At 44.0% G+C, this 27,470-nt stretch overlaps 1 protein-coding gene across 3 annotated transcripts in view; it reads left to right on the top strand.

Moving 5' to 3' along the window:
- The window catches only part of LOC148038097 (NAD-dependent protein deacylase SRT2-like), a 339,478-nt gene that overhangs the window by 26,282 nt on the left and 285,726 nt on the right, over positions 1-27,470 (top strand). For all 3 annotated transcript variants that reach the window (XR_015689032.1, XM_087668893.1, XM_087668901.1), the window contains exon 2: positions 14,950-15,010. Coding sequence is in view for 2 of the 3 variants with exons in the window: in XM_087668893.1 (XP_087525019.1) it covers positions 14,950-15,010 (61 nt within the window). In the remaining variant the exon portion in view is untranslated. The remainder of the gene's footprint in view (positions 1-14,949; positions 15,011-27,470) is intronic.

The following is a 27,470-nucleotide window of genomic DNA, read 5'->3' as shown; positions in this document are numbered from 1 at the left end:
TCAGTCTTGATGGTTCTTCTTCCATGAAGGAGCACATCACGAAGATGGAGGATATGCGAGGCGAGCTAGCCTCTCTTGGTCGTCTGATATCGTCTGAGGATATGGCGATGATTCTGTTGACTCAGCTGCCATCACCCCGTTATGATGTCTTCTACACCAGCCTCATCACTACGAGAACCCGTGAGACTCTCCTATGGGAGGAGCTTTCCCCGCTTGTCTTGGAGCATGACGAGCGACTCAAAGAGGTGGGAGCCAGTGGCTCCACCAAGGCATTTACGGCTGCCACAGGTAGTGGCAAGAAAAAGAAACAAAAGAAGGAGAAGTCCAAGGACAAGAAGGAGGAAGATAAGAAGGATGCGAAGGAGAAGAAGCCCAAGTGTCCCCATTGTGGGAAGGGCACTCATCCCGAGGAGAAGTGTTGGCAGAAGTATCCCCATTTGAAGCCTAAGGAGAAGGACTCGAAGGCGGCCCCAGCCACAACAGAATCTGCGTTTGTGCATCTCTTTGTTGAGGAAGACACTGCCCTAGCTTCTACCACACAGGAGAAGCCTTGGCTCGTCGACAGTGGAGCATCTTCACATATGACCTTCCGTCAGGATTGGCTTCAGGATCTTCGTTCCAGAGGGGGTACAGTCACCATTGGTGACAATTCTACAGTTCCTGTTCATGGAGTGGGGACTTTACCTATGTTTTCTGACAGGCGGTCTTCCTCCGCCAAAGTTCTCTATGTGCCTGATTTGGGTTTTAACCTATTATCTGTGCATGGTCTTACTCAGTTAGGTACCCGAGTCATTTTTACTCAGGATGCAGTCATAGTGGAGGATGCTTCTACAGGTGATGCTCTTTGGATAGGTACACAGGAGGGTGGGCTTTATACGCTCACAGCCTTGGCTGCGCGGACTTCCCATGAGCTTGGGCTGCTCTGGCATGCTCGGTATGGTCATTTGAACCTCGATTCTCTTCGCCGGGCTTTTAGGAGGAAGATGGTGGAGGGCCTTCCTAATTTCCCTCCTCTTCACACTTTGTGCCCTAGCTGCTTGAGGGGCAAGCAGCACCGGCAGCCTCACCCGCAGGTTGCTTCTAGGAGGGCTACTTCTCTGCTTGAGTTGGTTCATACCGACCTTTGCGGACCTATGGGCACGGCCTCCCTTGGGAAGGCCTAGTATTTGATGCTGATTGTGGACGACTTTAGTCGTTATGTGTGGCCTTATTTCTTGGAGTACAAGAGCGAGGCGTACTCCCGTTTCTGTGAGTGGCAGGTGTTTGTGGAGACCCAAACAACTTCCAAGGTCCGTGGTGTTCGAGCTGTTCACGGTGGAGAGTTCACTTCTCACCTTTTCTCTCAGTTTTGCAGGGATCATGGTATTCGGGTGGAGTATTCCCATCCGAACACACCATCAGAGAATGGTGTGGTGGAGCGTGCGAATCGGACCATGATTGAGATGGCCCGATCTATGCTGGAGCATAGGAGTCTTCCTCATTTCCTTTGGGGTGAGGCGGTGGCTACAGCGGTGCATATACGCAACCGCTCTCCGACTTCGGCGTTATAGGACATGACTCCATATGAGGCTTTCTTTGGAAAGAAGCCTTCCGTGTCCCATTTTTGCATCTTTGGGTGTGATGCTTTTGTCCATGTGGACAAGAAGAAGAGGAAGACGAAGTTCGACTCTAAGTCGAGAAAGTTTATCTTCGTTGGTTATAGTACGACCACGAAGGGATATCGGCTCTACGACCCGACGACTCGGCAGGTTGAGGTGAGCAGGGATGTGATCTTTGATGAGGCTTCGGCCTCTGAGGATCCGATTGATGGTTCTATTTCAGATGTTTCTTCATCTTCAACGGACCCCCCCCACCTTCTCTCCCTTCACTTCCTTCCAGGATCACCCTTAGCACCCCCCATATTCCTCCTCCTTCGGCTTCCCTTTCCCCTTTGGTGGATGTGCCTTCGTCTTCTACGAGCTCTTCTACCGCCACTTCGGGATCTTCACGGGATATACAGCCTTCTTCAGATGCGGAGGATTTACCTTCACTCGGTGAGGGGGAGTCCCTCTCCGATTTGGGTGCTTTACAGGTTCCGGCGACCCCCCGGTCTCCCTCACAGAAGGAGTCTCTCAGGATTCCTTTATGGTATCGCCGGCTCATGCAGGATTCAGGTATTACTCACTTTCCTGCTTCTTCTACAGGTCCTCGTCGATCAGCCCGTTTACAGGCCCAGCGGGACAGTTCACTATGTGTGAACTATGCTCTTATGTCATAGATTCTTCAGGATTCCGAGCCTTCCACTGTGGAGGAGGCTCTTGCACAGGATATTTGGAGACAGGCTATGCAGGCCGAGCTTGACTCCATTGAGCGAAACCATACGTGGGAGCTTGTACCGCGTCCCGCGAAACGGAAGGTGATTGGTGTGAAATGGGTCTTTAAGACCAAATATCTTGCAGATGGCTCCTTGGACAAGCATAAAGCTAGGCTTGTTGCCAAGGGTTTTGCCCAGCGTGCAGGGTTGGATTACTTTGAGACTTTTGCTCCTACAGCTAGGATGTCCACCATCCGAGTGCTTTTGGCTTTTGCTGCTCATCACCGTTGGCCTGTCTATCAGATGGACGTCAAGTCTGCTTTTCTGAATGGCGTTCTTGAGGAGGAGATTTATGTTTCACAGCCTCCTGGTTTTCTTGTGCAGGGGAAGGAGGATCATGTCTACAGGCTGCGGAAGGCTCTTTATGGCCTAAAGCAGGCTCCTCATGCTTGGTACCAGCGGATTGACCGCTTCTTTCTACAGAGTGGCTTTGCGCGCTCCGCTTATGATCCCAACCTCTACTTACGGGTTGTGGATTCTCTTTCGGTGTTCCTCATCTTGTATGTGGATGATCTTATCATTCCAGGGAGCGACACTTAGCAGGTGGAGCATACACGGTCCATTCTACAGCAGGAGTTTGACATGACGGATCTAGGGATCCTTCACTTCTTTCTAGGTCTGGAGATCTATCAGATGGCACAGGGCATTTTTATCTCGCAGCACAGGTATATCTCCGAGCTTCTTTCGGAGTTTGATATGGCTGATTGTCGGCCTATCTCATGCCCTATGGACCCTGAGTCCAAGCTTTTGACAGCTGGAGTTCCTCTTACCGATCCCACCCGTTACAGATGCCTTGTCGGCTCTCTTATCTGGCTGCTTCACACTCGGCCGGATATCTCCTTTGTGGTGGCTTTATTGTCTATCTTTATGCAGACTCCTACCCAGGATCACTGGCAGGCGGCCTTGCGGGTTCTTCGCTATTTGCAGGGGACTCGATCCTTTGGGATCATGTATGGAGATGGGATTACCCTTTTTGGATGGAGTGATTCTGATTGGGCAGGTGATGTGGATTCGCGATGATCCACTACAGGTTATGCTTTCACCCTTGGATCTGGTGCTGTCTCTTGGAGCAGCAAGAAGCAGCCTACTGTGGCCCTTTCTTCTACAGATGCTGAGTATCGGGCCCTATGTTCGACCGCTATGGAGGCAGTTTGGCTCCGTCGCTTACTCGCGGAGATTGGCTTTTCCCAGACCGGACCTATGGAGCTGCGCGTGGATAACCAGAGTGCTCTTGCTCTGGCCAAGAACCCGGTGTTTCATGCTCGTACGAAGCACATTGGGGTTCAGTATCACTATGTTCGAGAGCGGATCGTGGATTCGGAGCTGGTGGTGGTCTATTGTCCTACGGCGGCCAATGCAGCTGATCTCTTTACGAAGCCGTTGCCTCAGGCTTCTCTGCTTCATCACATGCGGTTCTTGGGTCTTCAGACTCTCCTAGGAGTTGAGAGGGGGTGTTAGCCTGCTCTTATTCAGTCTCAGTCTGTCATCTCCTGGTTGTGAGCTCCTGTCAGAGTCTGACAGGAGACAGAGGAGCTCTGTCAGTGTGTTTTTAGGCTGCTTTAGTCAGCATGCAGCCTTGGGCATTTTATAGCCCAGATCTGGGCTGTTTTTGGGGTGACTGCCCATTATTTTGGGCAGTCGGACCAGTTCTGGTCAGTCGGACCAGATCTGGCCATAGTCGGCCAGATCTGGCCAGGTCGGCCAGTTTGCTGGCTGGGGGGCTATTTATAGCAGCCCCCCCAGTCAGTCCAGCATTCACTCTCTGCAGGTACAGCACTGCTTCCTCCGTCTCCGTCTCCGGCATTGGTGCTGCCTCTGCTTCCAGTCTGTCCTGGTTCCCTCACTGACGCTCCGGGCTGCTTGCAGGGACTGTTCTGTCCATTCCAGTGTATTCAGCATTCATCTCAGTCAGTGCAGACTTTCTTCCTTCATTCTTTGCTTCCTCTCTCCTCTCCTCTGTGTTCGTGTTCGTCTTTCGCTGCGCACTCTCACATGAAGAGCACTTGTTGTGCCCATAACAGTTTGGAAACACTCTCCTACCACAATCTTGCCTAGTCGTGATGGAGTTTGTGATGGAAGTTATTGTTGCTTTTTTACAAAGCATCTAGTAGCAAATCCAAGAGCTTCAAGAAAGTAATGCAAGGCTACAAGCAGAGCAACCATAAGCTTTGAAGGCACCCCTCATAAGACCACTATCTATATGGATTACAAGAATTTGGAATATTTTATGACTTCTTGGGTCTTGAATTGTCCGCAAGCAAGATAAAGTGGTTTTCTATCCAGATTTGAATTTGTCATTGCCTATAGGCCTGGCCATTAACAAAGAAAACTTGATGCTTTATCTTGAAGATCCTACTTGGTACCAAAACAAAACGATAAAGACAATGACCAACAGAATTCAATAATCTTGAAACATAAGCAATTGAAGTTAAGAGCAATTATTAGCAAAGCCCGAGATGACTTTGGGTTCTTATCAAAGGTCAGGAAGGAAATTACAAAAGATTCATTCGTTAAGAATATGACGAGGCAATTACATCAAGGCCAAGAACAAACTCAAAGGAATTTTCAGGATATTGATGGGTTGCTCTATTATAAATCCTCTACATTCCTCCTAGTCCTTTATAAGTGGATATTACTTAAGAAGAGATATGATCTCCCCTCAGTAGGGCATTTTGAGTTAACCAGGCAATCAAGTTGGTTTCAAGGGATTCTTGGTAGCCGCAAATGTGGAAACTAGTCAAGGACTTTATGCATTCTTGTGACACATGTAATTGAGCTAAGGTTCCTTATCATTGACCTCATGGCCTTCTTCAACCATTATCTATTCCAAGTAAGCCATGTTCATCCTTATCTACGGACTCCATTGTTGAACTTTCTTCTTCCAGAGGGTATAATTCTATCTTGGTGGTGGTTGATTGATTCATAAAAATGGCACACTTTATCCTAAACCAAGAGTATCAATGGAAAAGGAACATCAAGGTTCTTCATGGAATAGGTGAATCAGCACTACAGGTTACTTGATATTGTTGTGATCGCAGTCCCTAGTTTATATTTGGGTTTTGAGAAGCCTCTTTAACTTTTGGGAGTACAAATGAGTCTTTCTTCAGCCAATCACCCACAGAGTGATGGACAAACAAAAAGAGTGAATCAAGTCTTGGAGTAATACCTTAGATGCACAATCAAATATCATCAAGACAATTGGAAGGATCTATCACCCCTTGCGAAGTTTGCATACAATAAATCCTCCCATGATTGCACTCAATTCACACAATTCTTTGCTAATTATGTTCAACACCTTGTGAAGAAAGCTGCTAGGGTTTGCACTGAGGACACACAGAGTGTATGACCACGATAGAAACACAAAGAGATAGACACAGACACACACAAAGAGGGAAAAACTCAAACCCGAAACGCAAAACGCAAAAACTCAAATTCTAAACGCAAAAACTCAAAACTCAAACATAGAAACTCTAACACAAATAGAAGAAGGGAGAGAGAGAACACAACTTTGAAGTGAATGAATGCTGTAAATGAATGTAAGAGTGTATAGTGTGCTGCTTAAGGGCAAAGCAATGTTGGACTGTGATGTCCATCGGAGACGGATCCCAAGTTTGTGACCACCAGTCGGAGAGTGAAGAGAGAAGAAACTGCAAAACACCAACACTAGGGGTTGCCAAAGATAGAGGCGACAGCTATGGAGTGGGGAGATGACACCAGGCGGCTCCAGAAAGATGCAAACGCAGGTTGTAGGATGTCGCCTGATGTTGGAGATACTGGCGATGGTAGCTTGAGGCCAAACGTAGCCTGGGAGATGGCGCCTGATAGTGGGCGACACAGCTGGAAGAAGGCGCTAGGGCATTGCGAGGCTAGAGGTAGAGGTGGCAGTAGTCGCGAGGGTTGGACAGCCATGTGGAGGTAGATTGATGACTGAAATCTGCACTAGAGAGTGTGAAACCTGCATAGATGGAATAAGGCTGAATGGGGGCAGCTTGTCTATTTATAGATGTGGAAGGGCGCCCCAAAAATTAGGGTTTCCACTGAACTCTCTCAAACCGCTTCCCATTTTAGGGTCTTACTCTAAAAGAGCATTTTTTAGTGTGTTTTGGGGCTGTTTAAGAGGCTAATCAACAAGTAATGCATGTTTTAGCTCAACACCCCCTCTCAGGCCCAAATCTGAGCCGAAAGGTTAGGCCAACCATTGTGATGTTTATTGACCCCAAGGCGTCCCATTCCAAAGCAGTCAGGGCATCGAACAAAGGGTGCACGCCGGCTGCCCAGTGGCCTACCAAGACTACAGAGGCGATGGTTATCTTACCAAGGGAATTTAAGTAGTTACCCCAGAGAGGACAGGGCATCGGACAAAGGGTGCACGTCGGCTGCCCAGTGGCCTACCAAGCCCTACAAAGGCGGATGGAACCACATGGGTTTTTTTTTTTGAATAAGTGAGGTAAATTTTATGGGATGTGGCCGATTGAGTAATAGTAACCCAGAAGACGGGAGTAGGGAGGATACACCCAACACATCACAAAACAAGACAAGCTAACCCATCCACTCAGGGTGTTGATGACGAGGAAAAATAGGTGATGAGGTATCCATGTGATGGAGGATGGTGGTGTGGTAACAACAACCGCCGGTGGAAGCAGCTTAGGATCCACGCAAGTGGTGCTCTACACAATGAGATACAAAGTATGCTACATGCTGAAGAATGCTCATGTAGTAGGTGCCACTCGGATAGTGTCCCTCATGGGAAAATTGTTCACTTGCCCAAGCACCCTAGTATAAAGATGATAAAATCATGCAATGCAAAGGGTAAGGTACAATAGAGGGGAAAAGCCGATGTCAAAGACAAAGTGCTGAAGCCTGTAGAATACCAAGAAGGATAGAAACCCCCTCTCAACCTAGATGTAGATGCCGAAGAAGGAAGAGGAGCCTGATGTCAGTCTTCATATGGTGTTGAGAACCATAAGGAATGAAAGAAGATGAAGTGGATGAAGCACCCCACTAGAAGAGCAAGGTAGAAGTCACCGCCATGATAGCATTGAGAGAGATGCTGCACGATCCGTCTCGGGAGGGGAAAATTGCCACATCATCATGAAGCTCGTGAGCCTAACACATCGAGACATGGGATGGAGTGGGCTTCAAAGCTTGCTTCTCCATCCGACATGGCCAGAGAGTCTTTGAACTATCATGGAGTGCATAGACCATATAAGATTTCAAGAGCTGAATACGACCTCATTCTCATGTTTCAAGCTCAACAAGAAATTGAAGGTAAATCTGAGTTTTTTCCTTTAGATTTGGTGTATCGGTCCAATGATGTTGTAGGAAGGACGGAAGTTCCACAAAGGACTGATCACCCTTACGTGGAAATAGGCATGGAGTACTAGCCATTTACTTCTCCACCATCATTCACTCCCATGTCAAGTATGCATGATACTTCTCATTCTTTTGATTTTACTTCCTATTTTTTGCAAGATATTGGAGATGCTCATGATGAAGGAACAATCTACACGAAGTTTTGGTACATTAGCCTTGAAGAGGATAGGTATTTCAACTTGCACTCAAGAAAAGGTAAACAAAATTTGCAAGAATCTATCGTGAGTGCTCCTTTATCTTTTCCTTCAATATTTCCATCTCATGGTCAATACGATTTTGGTGATGATTCTATTTCTTCATTTGTATTTAATGGACAAAAGGAATCTAACACTTTTCCGACAACAACTCAAATGACAAATCCATTCAACCTCCTAGCCATCCCACCCATTAGTTCTGCTGCACCTTCCTTTCAATGCATGAAGTGCACCACGCGTCTTCTCACATCGCACTGAGGGATCCTTCACCCACAGGCACGCTTTTTAGGACCTCTATCTTTTCCTCAGCCAAGTGGTGTCCCCATGATAGAGGTTCATTCTTCCATCCCCATACTTTCAGGTTTTTCACGGCTTGGAAATGCCACCCAACCTCCACGGAGTATGGATTAGTTATTACCATAGTTTGCCTCCATGGCATTACTTAGTTGGCCTTTTGGTCATTTTACTATGCCCTAGCCGTCTACTAGATACGTCTTATGTGTCCCGATGTCTCCACCTTCATCGACACTTTATGAAAACATTCATGTTCTAGTGCCTTCGCATCAACTGTCACCCATTGGACACTATTTGCTTAGTTCTGCCTACCCACCCATTGGACACTATCTGCCTAGTTTTGCCTACCCACCTCTGCCTGTCTACTCGTGGAAGACTAGAAATGCCTCCGCTATTATTGAGCTAATGCAAGGTCTCTTACTTGAATTTCATTCATAGCTTTAGCATTTTGACTTAGCATTGGAGTGTTGGGCATACTTGATTGACCACTATGCAGCTCATGATAGGATCCTTGACATCAATTTGAATCATGAGCTTTAAAACTTTAAAATCACTAACTAGGATGACTTGAAAGTCAAGTTGGCTAAGTATCAGCGCATTCTCATTGAGTTCTCTACTACTAGGGCTCCTTAGTCCTTGAATGATTAGGTCACATTGTTTCTAAACAAGCTGATGCGGAAATATTTCCATTTTATGTAGTAGGTGATCTCATAGTCCACCATGCCCACATTCTATGAATTTGAGTGTCAACTACTGCACTACGTGTCACTAGGTGGTTGGTGATACTATTTGCAATTTTTTTCCTTATTTACTTATATAAATATTTTATTTTTTATTTTATTTAGTTGCTCTTGCTTTTTACCCCCAGAGTTCCCTTGGATTAAGCCGGGATCTTTGCATGGCCAGAAGAGGCAGCCATTGGGACAAATTGGACTAATGGTTTGTTTTAGCCTTGGGACCGGTTCCATATTGAATGGGCACTGAAGAATAGAATGCTAGTGGTTTGGGATTGTGTGCTTAGCACTGGAGATGGTGCATGACAATGAGCCTGGCCAAGACAAAAGACGCACATGTGAGAATGCTCACGGGATAAAAGTCATCGTAACTGAGCCGCTTTACACTTTTTGATGTGGTTGCAATTATAAAAGTTTTTTTTTTTTCAAGAAAAGAGAATTCTATGAATAACACCTCAGAGAAAGTCCCCCTAAGTTAAATACAAAGTATAACAAACTTTGTGAAGAGTAACTAAGTACATCAAAGATACAATGGTTGTGTAAACAACCAAGCTGGTGGGCTAAAGTGCCAAACCATCTGAGGGGTAGCGTGAAAGGTGTCTGAATCCCAAATCCTCAGGAAAGGCTCTCTTTTCTTCCTCATCCTCTCAGAGCTGCCTTGCAACCTCTCCCATCTCCCACGGAGAATGTGGACTATCTCTGTCCAAATCCTCGATAAAGACTCTCCAATGGGTATATCCTGAAGATCAATGACCTGGCTACATCTCGCAGTCCATATGTACCAAGCTATAATGCTGGAAATCAGCTCCCATATGTGACAATGTCCTTGAGTCCACTATGTCTGCGAGTAGTCTGGGTAAGGGATCTTGTGCAGATGCTGTCCAATGATGAGAAAAGAAATGCTCCCCTGAGTGTCCTCATAGCTGCATGCTGGACCTTTGTCTGTGACCCAAGCTGCAGCCCCCCATGTCGCCACCATGGACTCTGCTGTACCATGGAATACTATCCTAAGAGCTCTCCTCCAAATGTCTTGGGCTCTAGGACAGTCCCATAGGCAATGTCTCTGTGTCTCCTATGGCTCACCACATCGTGTGCAAGCCACTAGGTCCTTGCCATATCCAAGCCAAGTGCCAATTGCTAAACTCCTATGGGCTAGAAGCCATAGAAGAGAGATATCTTCCTGGGCCTGAAGTTGTCAGGTAGCCGGCTCCAAAAGTAGTATAGAAACTCATCTGAGACTCCCTCTCTATGCCAATGAGGGATGGCTGCAAGCTGTGCTCTAATCTTGCTCATTTGTATCTTCCGTCCCAATCTAGTAGTGTAACCAAAGAAGGGGATGTCGGATGGCCTATCAAGGAAGGGATCCCTCCACACCCACTCTCTTGGATCCCACTGAAGTCTTTGTAGAGGCCTCCTCTGGTTTGGCCAATATCTCCATCCATCTATAAGACAAGTGGTTGGGTCTGGGTCTATGTGCCATTTTCTTTGAAAGTGTGCCACTACTCTGATTCTCTGCCTGGAGCAGCCATTGAGTGCTGTAAGGTCAAGGTCCTCTCGTTGGAGGTGGCCATCCTCCTCAACTGTAAAAGTGAATGTCCTGTCTCTACTAGATGCAATGATTGCTAGAAGGATATTCCCTCTAGAGAAAAGACCAATCCAAGTCGGAGAGGAAGCTGTTTTAGTTTGCCAATCTGGTGGAACCCCTTCCATCACGGCCTCAATCATAGCCTTGGCTCCCCTAAGACCCTGTAATCTCTGCCTTTGGGTCTCGTGTGGTAACTCTTGAAATGCAAACCACTCCCCCATTGATGTAACGACTTGTAAAGAGAATCTCCCCCATGATAAGTGTGTCCGCTGCCCAATGGCGTGGCCTGACTTTGATCTCAAATAATGATTAAAGAGAAGAGGCTGTCTCCTCTTCTCTTCAATAGTAGTCGGGGGGAGCTGGTGGAGCCCTGGAGAGATAGATCTCCAAGCTCTAATAATGGCAGCTGCAAATCTGACCTCGAAGCTCCTCCCTAAATCTCTGGTTCCTATCTCCTGAAATATCCAGTGAATGTTGGGCTGCCATGGTCCTGGATGTATAGATGTCAAGTCCTCTAGCCTCCCCATCAAAAGTTTCTTCCAGGGCTCCTCACTTGGAAGCAGACCCCTAACAATGAGCTTGACCAATAAGGCTTTGCTTTGACTATCTAGGTTTATGATCCCCAATCCTCCTCTGGATCTAGGCTGTATGATGACATCCCAGGCTACCTTTGCTTTGGTTTGGACTCCCATCTCCTCCTGACCAAATGAAGTTCCTGATGAGGCGTTCCACCTAGCCAATACACAACCTAGAGAATGCCCGACAAGAAGTGATGTACCACATGGTCGCAAGAAGAACTTGGTTGGCAACCACTACTCTTCTTGCCAACGAGAGTCTCTCCGAGCTTCAATACAAAAGCTTCTGTCTGATGCTCAAAAGGAGGGGTGCCAGTTGCTGCTCTGAGGTAATGTCAATCCCCACATGGCATCTGAGATATCTTATGGCGGTCCTGCGGGGAACCCATTTGAAATCCTCATGTGGTCGCCACTCTGTCTGCCTAGTGTCGCATATCCAAAATCCAAAGGATTTGTGCCAATTACTTAATGCTCCTGATGCTCTGCAAAATGTCTCCATGGCTGTTACAAAGGCTCTAAAGTTGCCCTCATTCCCATCCAAGTAAATTGTTGTATCATCAGCAAACTCCACATTAAGAAGCTCCTCAAATTCAAGGATGGATAGCTTGATGCCTCTGATACCTGTAGATCAGTCTCTGAAGAAGGAATTCATGGCCTCTACTACAAATAGAAACAAGAATGGAGCAAGTGGACATCCCTATCTAACTGATCTATGGATGCTGAATCTATCTCCTCTTGCCCCTCCAGTCATGACCTGGCTATGTGCTGAATAATAGAGAGCCGCTACACCCTTGACCCACTGCTCTTGAAAGCCCATCCTCAGCATTGTGCCCTCTAGAAACTCCCAATCCATGCGATCATATGCCTTCTTAAAGCCAAGGAGCACAATAAGGTCTTGCCTCCTGGATCTAGCCAAAGTTGTGGTCTCCCAGAAGGTGAAGATGTTGTCCAAGATGCTGCGCTTCTTGGACGAATCCTGTCTGAGTGGGGTGTATAATATCTGACATCAATGGTGCCAGCCTGAGACTAATCGCCTTTGTGAGGGTCTTATAGGCAGTTCCAAGCAAGGTGATCGGTCTTCACGGTGTGATCTCCAATCTATCTCCATTTCTTTTCGGGATAAGATGAATCAGCCCCTCAGAGAGTCTCTTTGGCATAGTCCCTGATGCCATAATCTCTTGAAAGGCTGAGTGAAGGCCTTTTTTTATAAGATCCCAGTAGCTCACAAAGAAGGATTTATCTAGTCCATCTTCCCTTGGACACTTGCCTGAGGGTAGTGCCCGAAGTGCCTCCTCCAACTCCTCCTTTGTAAAATGGGCCATCAGATGTCTGCTCATCCTGTCTGTAACCACCCTCTGCGTGCTCTGCCAAACTGCTTCTCTATCTCTCTTATATCCAGGGGGTCTAGTGGTGGATCCTAGAAGGGATGTATAGTATTGTGTGGCCACCTGTCTCGCCTCTAGAGGGCCCTGTGCAATGGATCCATCAACTCTCCTGAGTCTTTGAACACCCTGTCTAGAGTGTTTAGGCACGGTGGTGCGGAAAAAATCCCTATTACCCCTGTCCCCAGACCGAGTGCAAAAAGAGGCTCTCACATGAAATATGTACTCTGATCTAGCTTGCTTCATGGAGTCAATCTCTGCCCTGGCGGTATGCATCCTCTCAACTATCCATCTGCATCCTGGCCGTCTCTTCTCCTCCCTCTGTAAGGCAACCAATGAGGCCCTAGTAGCTCTTTCCTTCTCTAGAAGGCTCTGTCTCCTCCTTGTGGCCTCCTCTCTGAAGAGGGAACTAATCTCCTATAGGCTCTCATCCAAGTCACTAGCTGCCCGTCCAGCTGAGAAGGGTCTAGATCTCCAACACTGTGTGACTGTTTCTCTAAGATCATGCTCATAAAACAAGTGCTCTGGAATCGTGACACTGGAATGGGGTCCTCCTACTCTCTCAAGAAGTATCTGAATTGGTGAGTGGTCTGAGAGGGTCGTGCCAGGTATGACGCTTGTAAGGCCACCTCTGTCGCAGGCCCAGTCATCCACATAAAATCGATCATTCCTGGAGAAATTCTTGGCTCCTATCGCCTTGTCTCTCCTGGAGAACTGAAGTGAGCCTGTGGTCCTACCAGACTTTGCTGTGAACCATGGGTCCTGGCCTCTAATCTGGAATAAGAACTCCTTCCAAGCAGCCTGCTCTCCTCCCCTAATGATTTCTGTGCATCTGCCTCTCCTGTCCTCAAGAGCCTCCACCATGTTAAAGTCACCCCCTACCATCCAATGATCAACCTGTGGTAGAGATTGACTGAGGGTGGTCCAAAACTGTCTCCTGTCTCGTTGGCCATTCAAGGTGTAACTAGCCAACAGACCAATGAGTGCCTCTTGCACTCTCACCGAGACCCACATGGCTCTCCTTGGAATCAAAATACCCCAGCCCTGTATCGACTGAGTCCAGTGCTCCCCAACACATATACATATTCCAGCATGTATCTTGGTAGCTCCTATAGCTGCTGCCCAGTAAGTGCGACTCTGACTTGGCAATAGCTTCCCGTAGCATCGGGATATCCTGTGTGCCGAAAGATGGTGCTCCCGTAACATAAGAAAATCAATCGATCCTCATACTAGAGCTCTGTGTAGATCCTGTCGCATGGTGCTCCGGCCTTGCCTAAAGTGACGACCTCTGAAGCCTCGTACATTCCATGAGAGCCAGCAGTGGTCGAGAAACAACATTGGTAATGATCCCGTCCACGATAGCGGTGGTCCCAACATGCCATGTTGCGGGCAAGGATGACAGAACGCTGGCCGCGTGCGGTCGGCTGCGCCTGGTGGTGGGCGGGGTGGGGCACCAGCACTATGCCTTGAACGGCACTGACTGGGCCCTCTTCAACGCCACGGCCGATCTCTTCCTCGACCCTGCGGCCACATTAGTCTCCATTCACGATGATGGATGAGGAGGTTGAGGAAGTGTCCATTGCTGTGAAGCGAGGAGAGAGTGCGGGCAAAGCAGGTTGAGGCGGATAGGTAGGGCGATTGCTGTGAGCCAGGGAGGTGGCTGTGGTGGGATAGAGGAGGCTGTGGTGGGATAGAGGAGGGTGCGAAGTTTCTAGCATCTTTAGGCTTCATCAGTTAGGGGGATTTTCTTTGAGGTTTTATCAATAGAATTTGAGAGTAAAATTATTTAAAAAAATCATTCTTTTTGTCTCATAATTGATAAAAGAGATGTTAGTGAGTCCATATTTCAAATGGAAAAATAAAGCAGTTGCAGCCAGGAGGTGTGACAATGCAGTAGATGCAACAATCAACAATGTTTTTTTGCAAGAATGTATTGGCAATAGTTGTTAAATAGTAATGACCAAAAGTAAAGAGCCACATTCAACATCAATTTGCCTAAAAGACATAAGGGACCAAATGACCAACCTATGGTTGCTTGATGAACAAAAGAAAAGTCCTCAAACAAAAACCCTAAGCTCTAGACATTTTGATGTCTCCTTGACTTTGGGGCTGACAAGTAAGGATTGCCAAAGATTTTACCAGACTTCCTATCATACAACTCCCTTTGGGAATAAATTAATGAACAGCCATTTTGTATCATAACTTTGGTGTATTTGGATATTGAGCAAGAAGGGCATGCATGTAGGGCATACTCTTTTCATAGAATATTAGTTTATGGCTATGTGACCATATATATGAAAAATTATACTTTTGATTGAAGAATAGAACCGTGAGTTCACTGCACTTTCACATACTTGCATGTTGTTTTTATATTTTCAAGGAGTTGTATGTGTTTTGATCTATGGCTAGTGTAACAAAATAATTTCTTAACATGAAGTGGTTTCCTTTTGTGTCCATAGTTTCCTAAAGCAAGTGCGAACATCCTTGCGCATAAGTCAAGTCAAAGAGAGATTTGCCTAGGTATCATAAAATCCATCTCATTCTTTTAAACTTTAGAAAGATAGCAATTCTCAAGTCTAGCACTATTGCCAAAAATTGTTGTAGCCTAACAAAGATGGTTTATGCACATCATCTTTTCTCTTTTATTTGTTTCTTTGAAAATGAAATATGTTAAATATATTTCTTAGAAATTATTAGAGGTGCTATACATGTCAAGTACCCATGTTTTGAATAAATATATTTTTTATTAAGTAAAACTAAGCATACACTTTCCTCTAAAATACAAAGAGTAGTGTATATATTGTTATTATATTAGTTGGTGGAGGTCCTTGATGTGAAAAATCCCATATCCAAACTTCTATTGAGTGAAGGGGAATCCCTGCCCCATCTCCTTATGTTTGCACCAAGACCTTTGAAACTAGTAGATTGGGATTTGTCTTTGTTGTGTTGGCCATTGGTAGTTGAGGTGAAGGTAATGCCACATGTGACTAAGGGGGAGGGTGAACATGGACATAGGTGATTAGGGGTCTTGGAGTCCCTCAACATAAATGGCTTAAGAGAGGGGATGTGGGTGTCATGGGGGTGGCTTGATTTTGTCTTTTTATTGAATGTACTCCCCTCCCTTTTTAAATTCATTAAATGACCTTTCATTAAGTAAAGGTATCCTCCTCTCCCTCTCCCTCTCCCTCTCTGCTTCCCTTCCCCCCTCCCCCTGTGGGTCCCCAAAGAAAATTTGATACTTGGCTAATTAGAGTTGAGATATTTTGACTAATGGATTTTTGAATTCAAGTCACTTAGATCTTTTCTTCTCCTCTTGCTACATGTTGACACATCAAAGATCCCATGATGTAAGTAGAATCCCCACCCTTTCCCTCTCCTCAACTATAAAAGGAAGGCCAATTGTGAGTAAATGGCAAGAGAGGTAAGGGATAACAGGACAATGACCAATAGAGTGGAACCATAAAATACAAGTGTTGAGAGTGAGAAAGAAGGCGAAGACTGAAATTCTTGAAGTACTTTTTGGAAGTCAATAATCATTTTTGCCTCGTTTTATTCACTTTCTTTTTCTCACATTCACCATGCCCCCTTACAAAAAGGTCAGTGTGCCTAAGGAGGCAAGACCTTCCAATGTGACGGGTAAATATTCAGCGAGACACTCAACACATAGGAAAATGCGGTCAACGACGCCATCAATTCTAATATTCAAAATCAATATTTAATATTCACACCATCCATTTATCAAGGAAAGGTGTTTAGAAAAATATAGAGTCGTTGGAGTGAGATCTAATTTGCGATGGGTATTGCACTAACATCGCTATCTTCAGAGTATGAGATGATCATCAGAAAGGGAGAGAACAAATATTATAATACGACCTTGTGTTTTTTCCAAGTAAAGTACTCCTTATAGGGGAATCTTATTATAGTATACATATGATTCGATAAGAATAAAAAAATGTTAATGCTAAGGGGTGAAGAAGGAAAGATGGTTAACTTTCGATATGATGATAGATCCTATGGAAAACGATAGGGAACCATATAATGCATTAGACTAGAGTTATAAATAACATATACAGGATATAAGAGGCAGCTATAAGATGTGAGGCCTTCTTGAAATGTTCTTATGTATGGATATTGGAATAAGTATGGACATGATACGAAAGATTCATACATGAGTGAAGATACTAAGCTTGGAAGTGCATGGCCATGAGGGCAAAGACATTACACTAATGTTAAATGCATTCTTGTATGTACATAAAAGCCCTGTTTGATTAATGGTAGTGTCTTAGCCGAAATGAAAACTAGTGGTGGAATTATTACTTGATAAAGATGTTTTAGCCTAGTTAAAGCCAATTCTGGTCATGGATGAATGTGGCTAATTTTGGATGTGTTTGAAAAGATATATGCCAAAAGTCAAGTAGATAGGATGTGAAGATGTAGTGCATATTCGCCGCAACAAGCACACTACGGTCAATGCAGATTCAACACAAGAGGTAGCACTATGGCCAGCATGTACTCTCCCTAAGGTCTTGCTATCAAGGCTTACACCTGGCCGGTTTATATCCGTCTAGAGTGTAGATTGTCGCTTGCCACCTAGACGAGAGTTCAAAGATGCGAGAAAGGTTCACCCCTTAAGGTCGTATGAGAACCACAAGGGCTTTGGTAGTTATACTTGAACCGGTAGGGAAACAATCATCAACGGGCATAGTGCGTGGAGTTGGTGTACTGGAGAGACCCTGAGAGGAAGAGTGGGTATAGAGTGAGGAATGTCTTGTATAGAAGGTTCCCTTCTACGGCAAGATGTAACTAGAGGGATTTGGTTAGAGAAGGAAAATTACATAGTTGATCCTAAAATGGAGAAGATATTTGCATGAGTACAATGTGGTGAGCATGTGGAGCCCGGAAATTGTGGGCTGGCTATCACTGTAAGAGGAGAGTGAAATTTTTGGTGTATGGCTCTATGACAATTGAGGGAAATGTTGGAATGGGAATGGGGATACCATGTCATCGAGCAGATACAAGGAATGCATGCCGCATAATCTCCTTCTTAGGGGTATTTTAATTTTTAAAATGTGCACACTAGAAATATTTATTTATCAATATTGCAAGTTGAAACTTCGAAGATAGAGAATGAAAAAACCATTTTGAATTAACAATGGAGGCAAGACCGAACTTACAAAAGATCAAAGATCTAAAGGCTAAATTCAAAATTGAAGAACAAAATGGAAAACACAAATTCCATAACAAGTAGAAGTGTAAAGAAGATTAAAAACATCAAATATTTGTCTCATCTAGAATTTCTTCCTCTTTATCATTCTCATTGATCTCACTGTCTTCATTCTCTTCATTAGCATCCTCCTTGTTGGAAAATGGCAGCTAGATATGAAGAGAGAGAGGAGAGACAACGAGAGGAAGAGAGTGGGCTGAAGCAAAAAGAGAAGAGTGTACTTGCTAGAATGAAAGATAGAGTGAAAGTACAACTTATGTTCAGGTCAAGGGTTGACCTAACCAACCTTCCATCAAAAATTGACTAGAGTTAGGTTTATTTTACTCTAGAGCCTAGTGTCACTACTTTAAGTTTCTAAGACACTAGGTGTACACACACCTTACATTGACACTTTAATAAGTGTCCACACCACACAAATTACATCACGCGTTGCCCATAGATTCGACAAATTCTAACACCCCCCTGTAGTGCCAATGTGATGAAGTACAAGGATGATCAATCACCAAAGGGTAACAAGTTTAAGGACTTTCGAAAAGCCTCAAACTTCTTGTGCGGTAGTGCCTTGGTGAAAATGTTTGCAACATTTTTCTGTGTGGGTACATACATTAAGCTGATCTCTCCTGCATAGCATCTCTCTCTGACATAATGGTAATGCACCTCTATGTGTTTCGTGCGAGCATGAAACATAGGAATTCGTGCTATTGCAATAGCACTCTGACTATCAGAAAGAATGGGTGTAGGACCCTCCAATGGTAAATGTAGATCAGCCAACAATCTGCGCAACCATACACATTCCATTGTTGCCATGAAGGCTGCCCTGTACTCAGCCTCACAAGATAAGGTAGCCACTGTAGGCTATTTCTTGCTTAGTCATGAAATGCATGAACGGCCTAGAAGGAAACAATGTCCACTAGTAGACTGCCTACTGTCTACATCACCAACCCAATCTGAATCACTATAAGTGTGTAAGTGCAAGTCTCCCCCCCTAGGAAATAATAATTCATGTGACTAAGTACCTTGCAAATATCTGACGATCCGCTTAACAACTTGCCAATGTATGGTCCGTGGGCTATGCATATACCTACTCACCTAAGATATTGCATATTGAATGTCAGGGTGTGTGTTGCAAAGATAAATAAGACAGGCAACAACCTAGCTGTAAATTGCAACGTCAGACATCTCTTCACCATCATGCATAGCTTTAAGCCTGGCTCAATAGGAGTGCACATAGGTTTGCAATCTTGCATACTAAACCTATGTAACAACTTATCCACATATTGTGACTGTGACATGATGATACCATGCTGATTTTGGGTGAATTGAATCCCCAAATAATAGTGTAGGTACCCTATATCTGACATAGCAAATGCATGTTTTAATTCAGCCTTAAAGTCTGCAATTTTTTCTTCTGTAGGTCCAGTGAGCAGCATGTCATCTACATAAAGAATGATAATCAGCAAGTCCCCCCCCCGTTCTTAATGTATAGAGTGGGAGCAGTTGGACTATTTTTGAACCCTTTGCTAGCCAAATAAGCATCAATTTTGGAGTACCATGCACGAGGAGTCTGTTTGAGACCATAAAGAGCTTTATGCAACTTGCATACTATATGCTCTTTCCCCTTAACCACAAACCTTGGAGGTTGTGACACATAAATATCCTCATGCAAATCCCCATTCAAGAATGCTGTCTTAATGCCCAACTGATGTACTTTCTAGCCATAATTTGCAGCCATAGCAATCACACATCTCACTATACTCATACGGGATGTAGGAGCAAAAGTTTCTTCATAATCTATGCCCTTCTTCTTTGCATAGCCTTTTGCTACCAACCGTGCTTTGTACTTGTCAATTGTACCATCAGCCTTGCGTTTGAGTTTAAAAACCCATTTTGTGCCAATGGCCTTCTTGCCAGGTGGTAAATCCACAAGATCCCATGTAGAATTAGTGGCAATTGAGTCTAACTCATCCTGCATGGCCTGCATCCAATGTACATCTTGTTGAGCTTCGTCCAAGGAAGTAGGCTCATCATCATCCAATAGTGAGCTCATAAACACATGCTCATCACAATCATCTACTTCCGTAAAATCAATCGAATGTGCCCCCCCTGCATCATTTGCTGCATTTCTGGCAGCCCTTCTAGTGCGTTGAGGTATAGGAACATCCATTTTACTCTCCTGGAGAGTCTATAATAGGCATCTTGGGACTGTTTTAGCTGCATTTACAGCAGCCCTTTCATGTTGTACTACTTCTTCCATTGCATGTGGCAAACCATCATCGATACCCTGCTGTTCAGGGGCATATGGTGCAGCAACAGCTTGCTGTATTAAGTCTGTCCTGCCATTTATAGTAGGCACAGACTCCAAAGTAAGTGGCAAAAGACCCTCAAAGACATCACCAATGTCATGGGTGGCTGGCATCTGAAATTGATCATGTGAAAATGCAGCATTTTCATCAAATAGGACATTTCTACTGACAAAGACTTTCTTCGTGCATGGGTCATACAAGCGATAGCCCTTGCTCTCCGAACTGTAGCCAACAAATATGCATTTTACAGCCTTGTCATCAAGCTTCCCACAAAGCTCTTTCGGAATATGTGCATAGACTATGCAACCAAACACCGAAAAGTTGTCTACTTTGGGTTTCTTGCCATGCCAAGCTTCGAACGGTGTGATTGTCTTTAGTGCCTTAGTGGATGCACGATGCAACATATGATTTGCACACTGAAGGCATTCTAGCCAAAATTTATGAGGTAGCCCCTTGCTTTTTAGCATACAACGAGTCATCTCCATAAGAGTTCGATTCTTCCTTTCAGCAATACCATTTTGCTGAGGAGTCATTTTAATAGTGGCTTGATACGTAATGCCATGATCAAGTAAATATGTCTCAGAAGCACGAGACATGTACTCTCCCCCTCTATCTGTACGAAGTGTTTGTTAAAAAACACGGATCTAGAGCATGGCAGGAGCTATGGAAGATGAAAGACGAAGAGAAGACTCATGTTGGCATAGGCAAAGATAGACCAACTGTTGCACAAATGAATTAGGTTCCAAGATAGATTAGCTTGGACTCATAAAGACAATCTTGTATAATGAATTGATACTGATAAGACACTAAGTGAAAGTACACAGCATCATGATATTGTATTCATTTCATAGTCAAGTACAATGCTTTATAGAAGTTGAGTCGTTTCATTCTCCTCATTGTGCATATGGGATTCAGAAAAACTCTTCCTAGAGCATACATCATTTGTTATTTCTCAACACCCTTCCTCAAATGATGAGTTCCTACACTTGCTGGCTTCTGTCCCCTCCACATAATAACATGGCCTAGGAGACTAGCTCATAGGTAGCCTAGTCAAGTTAAAGCTTGAGACTTTACATCTTTGGCAAGGGTTTTTACAAAGAAAATCCACTAAGGGAAACATAGAGATCCACTATGGGAACAAATTTCTTAGAACAATCTGTTAGAGTTGTGGATGGTAGCGGAAGCATCTTCTTCTTCTTCTTCTTCATTCATGAATTGGTTCTGGTGGTGATCATTCTGCATCTGCTGTGCTCTTTTCTTGTGGAAATATTCAGTGGCTATATGGCCAGTCTTACCACAATAATGACATGTCATCCGACTTTTGTTGTCAGTGTTGAATCCTTGACCTCTTCCTTCGGGTCCAACAACTCTTTTGGTGTATAAGAGATTCTCCCTAGATGGAATACCTCTTTTGCATTCTTGTTTTTCTGTTTGTTCTCTTTATTAAGAAGAGAGTGCTCAATATCTTTAAGTGAGAGACTTGGAACATTACTTAAGGTGGACATAAGATTCTCATATGGATCCTTGTTTACACTTGTAAGCAGTACGGCTATTGCTTCATCTTTATCAATATTCTTCTTAAGAGTTGCAATCTGGGTTTTTAGGCTCTTGAACTTGTTAATGTGTATGGTCATGGAAGCAGTCTTTTATATCTAGTTTATAAAATTTCATGAGTAATTTTAACTTTGAATTCTTTGCTTGGGTATCAAACATCCTATCAAGTTCCTCCCAAGCGGTTCTAGCATAGCTAATGCCAGAGATATGATGTAGCATATCATCACTTAGTCCCCAGGCAATGATGCTTAGTGCCTTGTTATTTATCTTCTTCCATTCTTTAGTCTTTGATGAAGTTACTGCAAGGATCCTGCTTTTTGAATCTTCTTTCCTGTCATCTGTATCACCTTCATAATTTTCAAAGAGATCCCAAAGGTCTTTCCTCATAAAGTGGTACATGGTCTTTTCCTTCCAGGCATGGAAACCTTCTCCATGAAACTTTGCTGTTTTCTCAAGTTCTACCATGTTGATAAGCTTCAATTATTCAACAAAAGAGTTGTATTTCGATGTGTCAAGAGACACAAGTGAAAGATAATGTGAATGCACACTTTGTAGTATCAAGAGACACTATGTTTGGTCTTTAAGCTTGACTCTTCTTCCTTCTTGATGGTGATTATTTGATGCTTGTCTTTTCCTTCAACTTGAGTCCCCCCTCCTTGCTGTAAAATCACGGAGTAAACACTCAGATCAGAGTGATAGTATTTGCCTTGCCAAATGGAGGAAGAATGAGGCAAAGAAAGAAGCCGTGGTGTTGATGCTACTGCTTGAGGTCTTCAAGACTTAAAAAGAATCTTCAAAGTATCCCGATTCTTGTTGAAACTTTCAAATTCAGTGCAATTAGAGTGGCAATAGCATTAGTGTATTGCAGATAGTGAGGGAGTGAGATGAGAATGAGCTTGTAGTTGAAGTGGCTATGGTGGAATTAGGGTTAATCAGACAGGTGACTGGTTTTCCACTTGGGGCAGCTTGTAGACACACTTATATGGTGAATCGTTTGATGAGGAGGAAGCTTATAACCCAAGCTTCCAAAGTCCTATGGTTAGAGGGCATCCAATAGCGCGCACGGGGAGATTCGATTGTATAACAGTTTGCTGTCGTGTTTTTGGCAGCGAGCTGCAATCTCTACAATGCCGGGTGCTGGGGCTCACAATGTTGACATTTGACATGACAAGGAGGAGTGCTTGAAGCTGGGGAACAACTATCTTGAAGAGAGAAGGTTGAGATATGCTCTGGTTGAGGAGATCCAAGAGCTCAACCGGAGGTGGGTGCAGGTTGGCTATGGTAGTCACAAAGTCAAGGTGAAGGTGAAGCTGGAACTAGAGTCATGGGCCGGCTGTGAATTGAACAGAGATGACTAGAGGTGAGGAGGGACTAGGAGAGCAGTGCACGGAGCTATGCCATGCTCAGCTGAGCTCTAATACCATGTTAAAAAACACGGATCTAGAGTATGGAAGGAGCTATGGAGGATGAAAGACGAAGAGAAGACTCATGTTGACATAGGCAAAGAGAGACTAAGTGTTGCACAAGTAAATTAGGTTTCAAGATAGATTAGCTTGGACTCATAAAGACAATCTTGTGTAATGAACTGACACTGACAAAACACTAAGTGAAAGTACAAAGCATCATGATATTGTATTCATTCCATAGTTAAGTACAATGCTTTATAGAAGTTGAGTTGTTCCATTCTCCTCATTGTGCATATGGGATTCAAGGCATTTCTTCTTGGAGCATACATCATTTGTTATTTCTCAACAGTGTTTGCACTTTTAAGTCAGTTTCAGCTTCAAGTTTTGCAACAAGATGTTTGAAATGCATGAACACATCGGATTTTGCCTTCAGCCCATACGCCCATCTATACCGAGAGTAGTCATCAATAAATGTAACAAAGTATTGATGACCTCCAAGTGCATGTGTCCTCATGGGACCACAAACATCAGAGTGAATAAGCTGCATTCTTCGGACAGCACACATTGCACTATCCTTTTTGGAGGCAAACCTATGCATCTTGGCCAAAATACATCCCTCACATGTACGAGGAGGTGGAGTCTCCACTGGAGGCAATGCATCTACCATATGACAGCTCTGAAGGGTCATCAAACTCCCAAAGCTCATGTGTCCATAGCGGGTATGCCATAGCTCCGCATTTTGCATAGTGGGCGAAAGAGTAGTGACTGCTAAAGCATCATGAGACTGTTTGTTATATGTATCCAACAAAAATAGACCCTTATGTAGGGTGTCGGACAGCCTAAGTGCATAATCCATCTCTGTGTCTCTAACAATGCATTTGTCATCCTCAAAGATGACCTGAAAGCCATGCTTATTAAAAGCAGAGATAGACAACAAGTTCTTTGTAATGGCAGGTACAAACAAGACATCTAGAAGCATGAAATCACAACCATCTGCAGCAGTAATAGTGACTATCCCAATGCCACATACATCATAACTGCTATTGTTTGCACATGTAACACGCTTCCTAGCAAGGGTTGAATGCAAAGAGGTAAACTAACACTTCCTGGAAGTGATGTGCTTTGACGCCCCACTGTTAAAATACCATGTTTGCTGCGTTTCAGCAGCATTAAATGCTGAATAAGCCATTGAAGAATCATAACTGCATGTGAGAAATGCATAGTCCTCCTCTACAAAGTTGGCTCAAGTATCATCATTGATAGATTTGCTGGCTGATGTTTCTTGGATAGCCAAACCGGAGTTCTTTTTGTTGTCTTTGGCCAATCTTTTTTTGTATTCACCGATATAGTGACCGGGCTTCTTGCAATAATGGCATTTCCCCTTCTTTTTAGTCTTTTCTGTGTCTTGGACAACCTTATTTGATGGCTGTCCAGCATCACCCTTTTACTAATTTTTTACATTTTGCTTGACTTTTCCTTTGCCTCTAAACTTGGAAAGCATAGCCACATCACCCGAATGCAATGCCACATTCTTTCAAGTTTGTTCCTCTTGCAGCAAGAGGCCTTCCAACTCCACAAATGTAAGGGGCTGCTGCCTCCCCCTCAAAGACAACATCAAAGAGGTGTGGAAACCAAGATATGACACTGGAAGAGAGTTCAGTGTGATGTTAACCAATTCAACATCCTAAATGACCTCATCAACATTGAGTTGTTGCTCACGCAAATTCTATATGTGAGTAAGGTGCTCTGTCATGCTATCACCTTTATCCACGGTCACATTGGCCAACTTTCTGCGGAGATAGGATATCTTGGCCTCATTGCGTGTTGCAAACATACGTTCAAGTACATTCCATGTTGATTTTGAGGTTTTACAAGACCGAATGTGTAGAATAATTGCCCTTTTCACTGGCAAGGCAATCAAAGAAAGTGCTTGTGTATCTTTTGAGTCCCATTTCCTTTGATCCTTGGTAGGAGGGAGAGGAGGGGCAACGGCAGTAGCAGCACCAATACCACCAGCAACAATACTAACAACTTGTCCTCGAGCGTTACGTTGAGGTGTCCGAGGTGCAAGACCTCCTGGTTGTTGCAAATCACCTGTAACATAGTCCCACAAGTCCTTCGCCACTAAAAAGTTACAGACCATAAAACTCCACAGTGGGTAGTTTGAGAAATCAAGTTTGTCCTTCGAGTGAGGACACCAAGGATGTTGCTCTGATCATTATTCCCATGACGTGCTATGGTGTCAATGATAGACAAAAATCTGCAGCCAAATTCTTCAATGTTGAAGTAGAGAGTATACTCTTCAGATTACCAAAATCCCCCACAGGATTAAGAAACAAGTATCAAACTGTCACTTAAATGCCAAAATGTACACAATGCCACCCAAATCAGCACTCAACCAGTAAATTACAGCACTATACTGCTGTACTACACCTGCCTTGAAATGTGTGCCCACAAAAGTACAAAATTCAGCAACTTAATGTTGATTCTTACAAAAATTTACTGATTTTTCCCAAAATTCTTTGTCCAATCTGATTGCAACAGCGATTAAATGCTGCTGTACTGCTTGTTGCTTGCCTTGGAGTGCGTGTCGAGCAAAAGCCCCAAATTTCTTTCTAAAATTTCAAAGAAATTGAAGAAATTTGTACCTTATAGCTGGAATTTCTGCAGAAATGTCGCCTTGGGATGCGTGTTAGCAGTGAACAACAGCTGAAATCTGCCTCATGATGCGTGCTGGATCCAAAAAATTGAAAATCCCCAAATTTTCTTAAGCCAATGTGGAAGAAATTGCGCAATGTCTATGAGTTTGGTAACAATTTGCGCAAAAGGCCTCCAATCGGGCAAAAGCCCCAAATTTTTGGTGGGAATGTCTAAGAAATTGAGAAATTTCTTCGAATTGGTTGTCAATTCGAACTCCGGGAGCAAAAATTAGCAAAAGCCCCAAATTTTTGGGTAACACGAGCTGAGATTCGAGAAGAGATGGCTGAAATAGATTGGAAATTCTATAAATTTCGAGAAAACCCTAAATCTGAAAATTAGGGTTTCTGCGTTTTTTAGGGTTTGCGGCAATTGGTGGGCAGGACTGAGAAAATGGCGGGCAGAGATGAGAAAATGGCAGGCAGAGATGAAAACAGCAGCAACTCTTCCAAAACAACAGCTCCTCAGGCTGCATGTGGGACTGCGCGTTGGACTGCACGCAGGCTGAAAATAGCAGATCTGGAGTAGATGACTGAGCTGGACAGATCTGGAGCAAATGGACAGATTTGGAGCTGATGGCTGAACTGGACAAATCTGGAGTAGATGGACAGATCTGGAGAAAACAAGAGATGGCTCAGCTACAGCTCCTCCTCCACTTTAGCAGCACCTCACAGCAGCTGAAAACTTTTCCTCAAGCTGAGAACCAAGTTGGCAGCAGTAGGACCTTGGGCGGGATGGCACCGGCTGACGGTGGCTGAACGGAATCCGCGTGTACAAGCTGCTCTGATACCAAATGTTGGAAAATGGCAGCCAGCTATGGAGAGAGCGAGGAGAGACAATGACAGCAAGAGAGTGAGCTGAAGTAAAAAGAGAAGAGTGTACTTGCTAGAATGAAAGATAGAGTGAAAGTACAACTTATGTTTAGGTCAAGGGTTGACCTAACCAACCTTCCACCAACTAACTAGAGTTAGGTTTATTTTACTCTTGAGCCTAGTCACTACTTTAAGTTTCTAAGACACTAGGTGTACACACCTTACATTAACACTTTAATAATTGTCCACACCACACAAATTACATTGGGTGCTGCCCATAGAATCGGCAAATTCTAACACTCCTCCTCTTGATTTGTAGCTTCTTGTACAAAACGTGGATTTTATTCATCTTTATGAAAGCCAAACCCATCCGGAGGATGTGCAAGTTTGGAGGGGGCGGATGTCGTGACGTTGCGCATCCACACCACTGCAAAGTCACTTTGGAGTGTCTTGATTCTGTCACTTTTCTTTTGTGCCTAAAAGCTGTTGGTGTTACAAAACATTTAGAGACCGACCATCTTTTACATTTTGAAACAATCAAACGGGGTAAGGAAAGAGAGCTTTTTATGGCCAACACACTTGTGGATATGTATGTTAAATGCGGATTGCTTGCGGAAGCATGGCAAGTGTTTGATAGAATTCATATGAAAATTGAAAGATCATGGAATGCATTAACCAGAGCATATGCTGAACATGGATTTGGTGGAGAAGCATTGATGTGTTTCAAAGAAATGCAGCTCACAGGCATGTGTCCAGTTCCAATAAATTTTGCCGTTCCTCTTCTTTGTGTGTATGTGGCTGAATGTGCTCCAAAGTCTTTCTAGTGTAGAAGATGCACAAACTTGACTTAGAATTCTCATAGCTAAGTTTTGCAGCTCTGGAGAATTGGCCCCATAGTCCTCCCACCATGTAACTCCATCTACATGGAATCTATAGCACTCCAACAAAAAATGATAATAAGAAAAGTTGTGTTGAAAATCAAAA

This window comes from Lygodium microphyllum, chromosome 3 (assembly GCF_053477565.2).
Source record: "Lygodium microphyllum isolate KBCC chromosome 3, Lygodium_microphyllum_v1.1.10, whole genome shotgun sequence".
Taxonomy (NCBI): Eukaryota; Viridiplantae; Streptophyta; class Polypodiopsida; order Schizaeales; family Lygodiaceae; genus Lygodium; species Lygodium microphyllum.
Note: the sequence above shows the minus strand (reverse complement) of the source record. Positions and strands in the feature narration are given on the sequence as shown.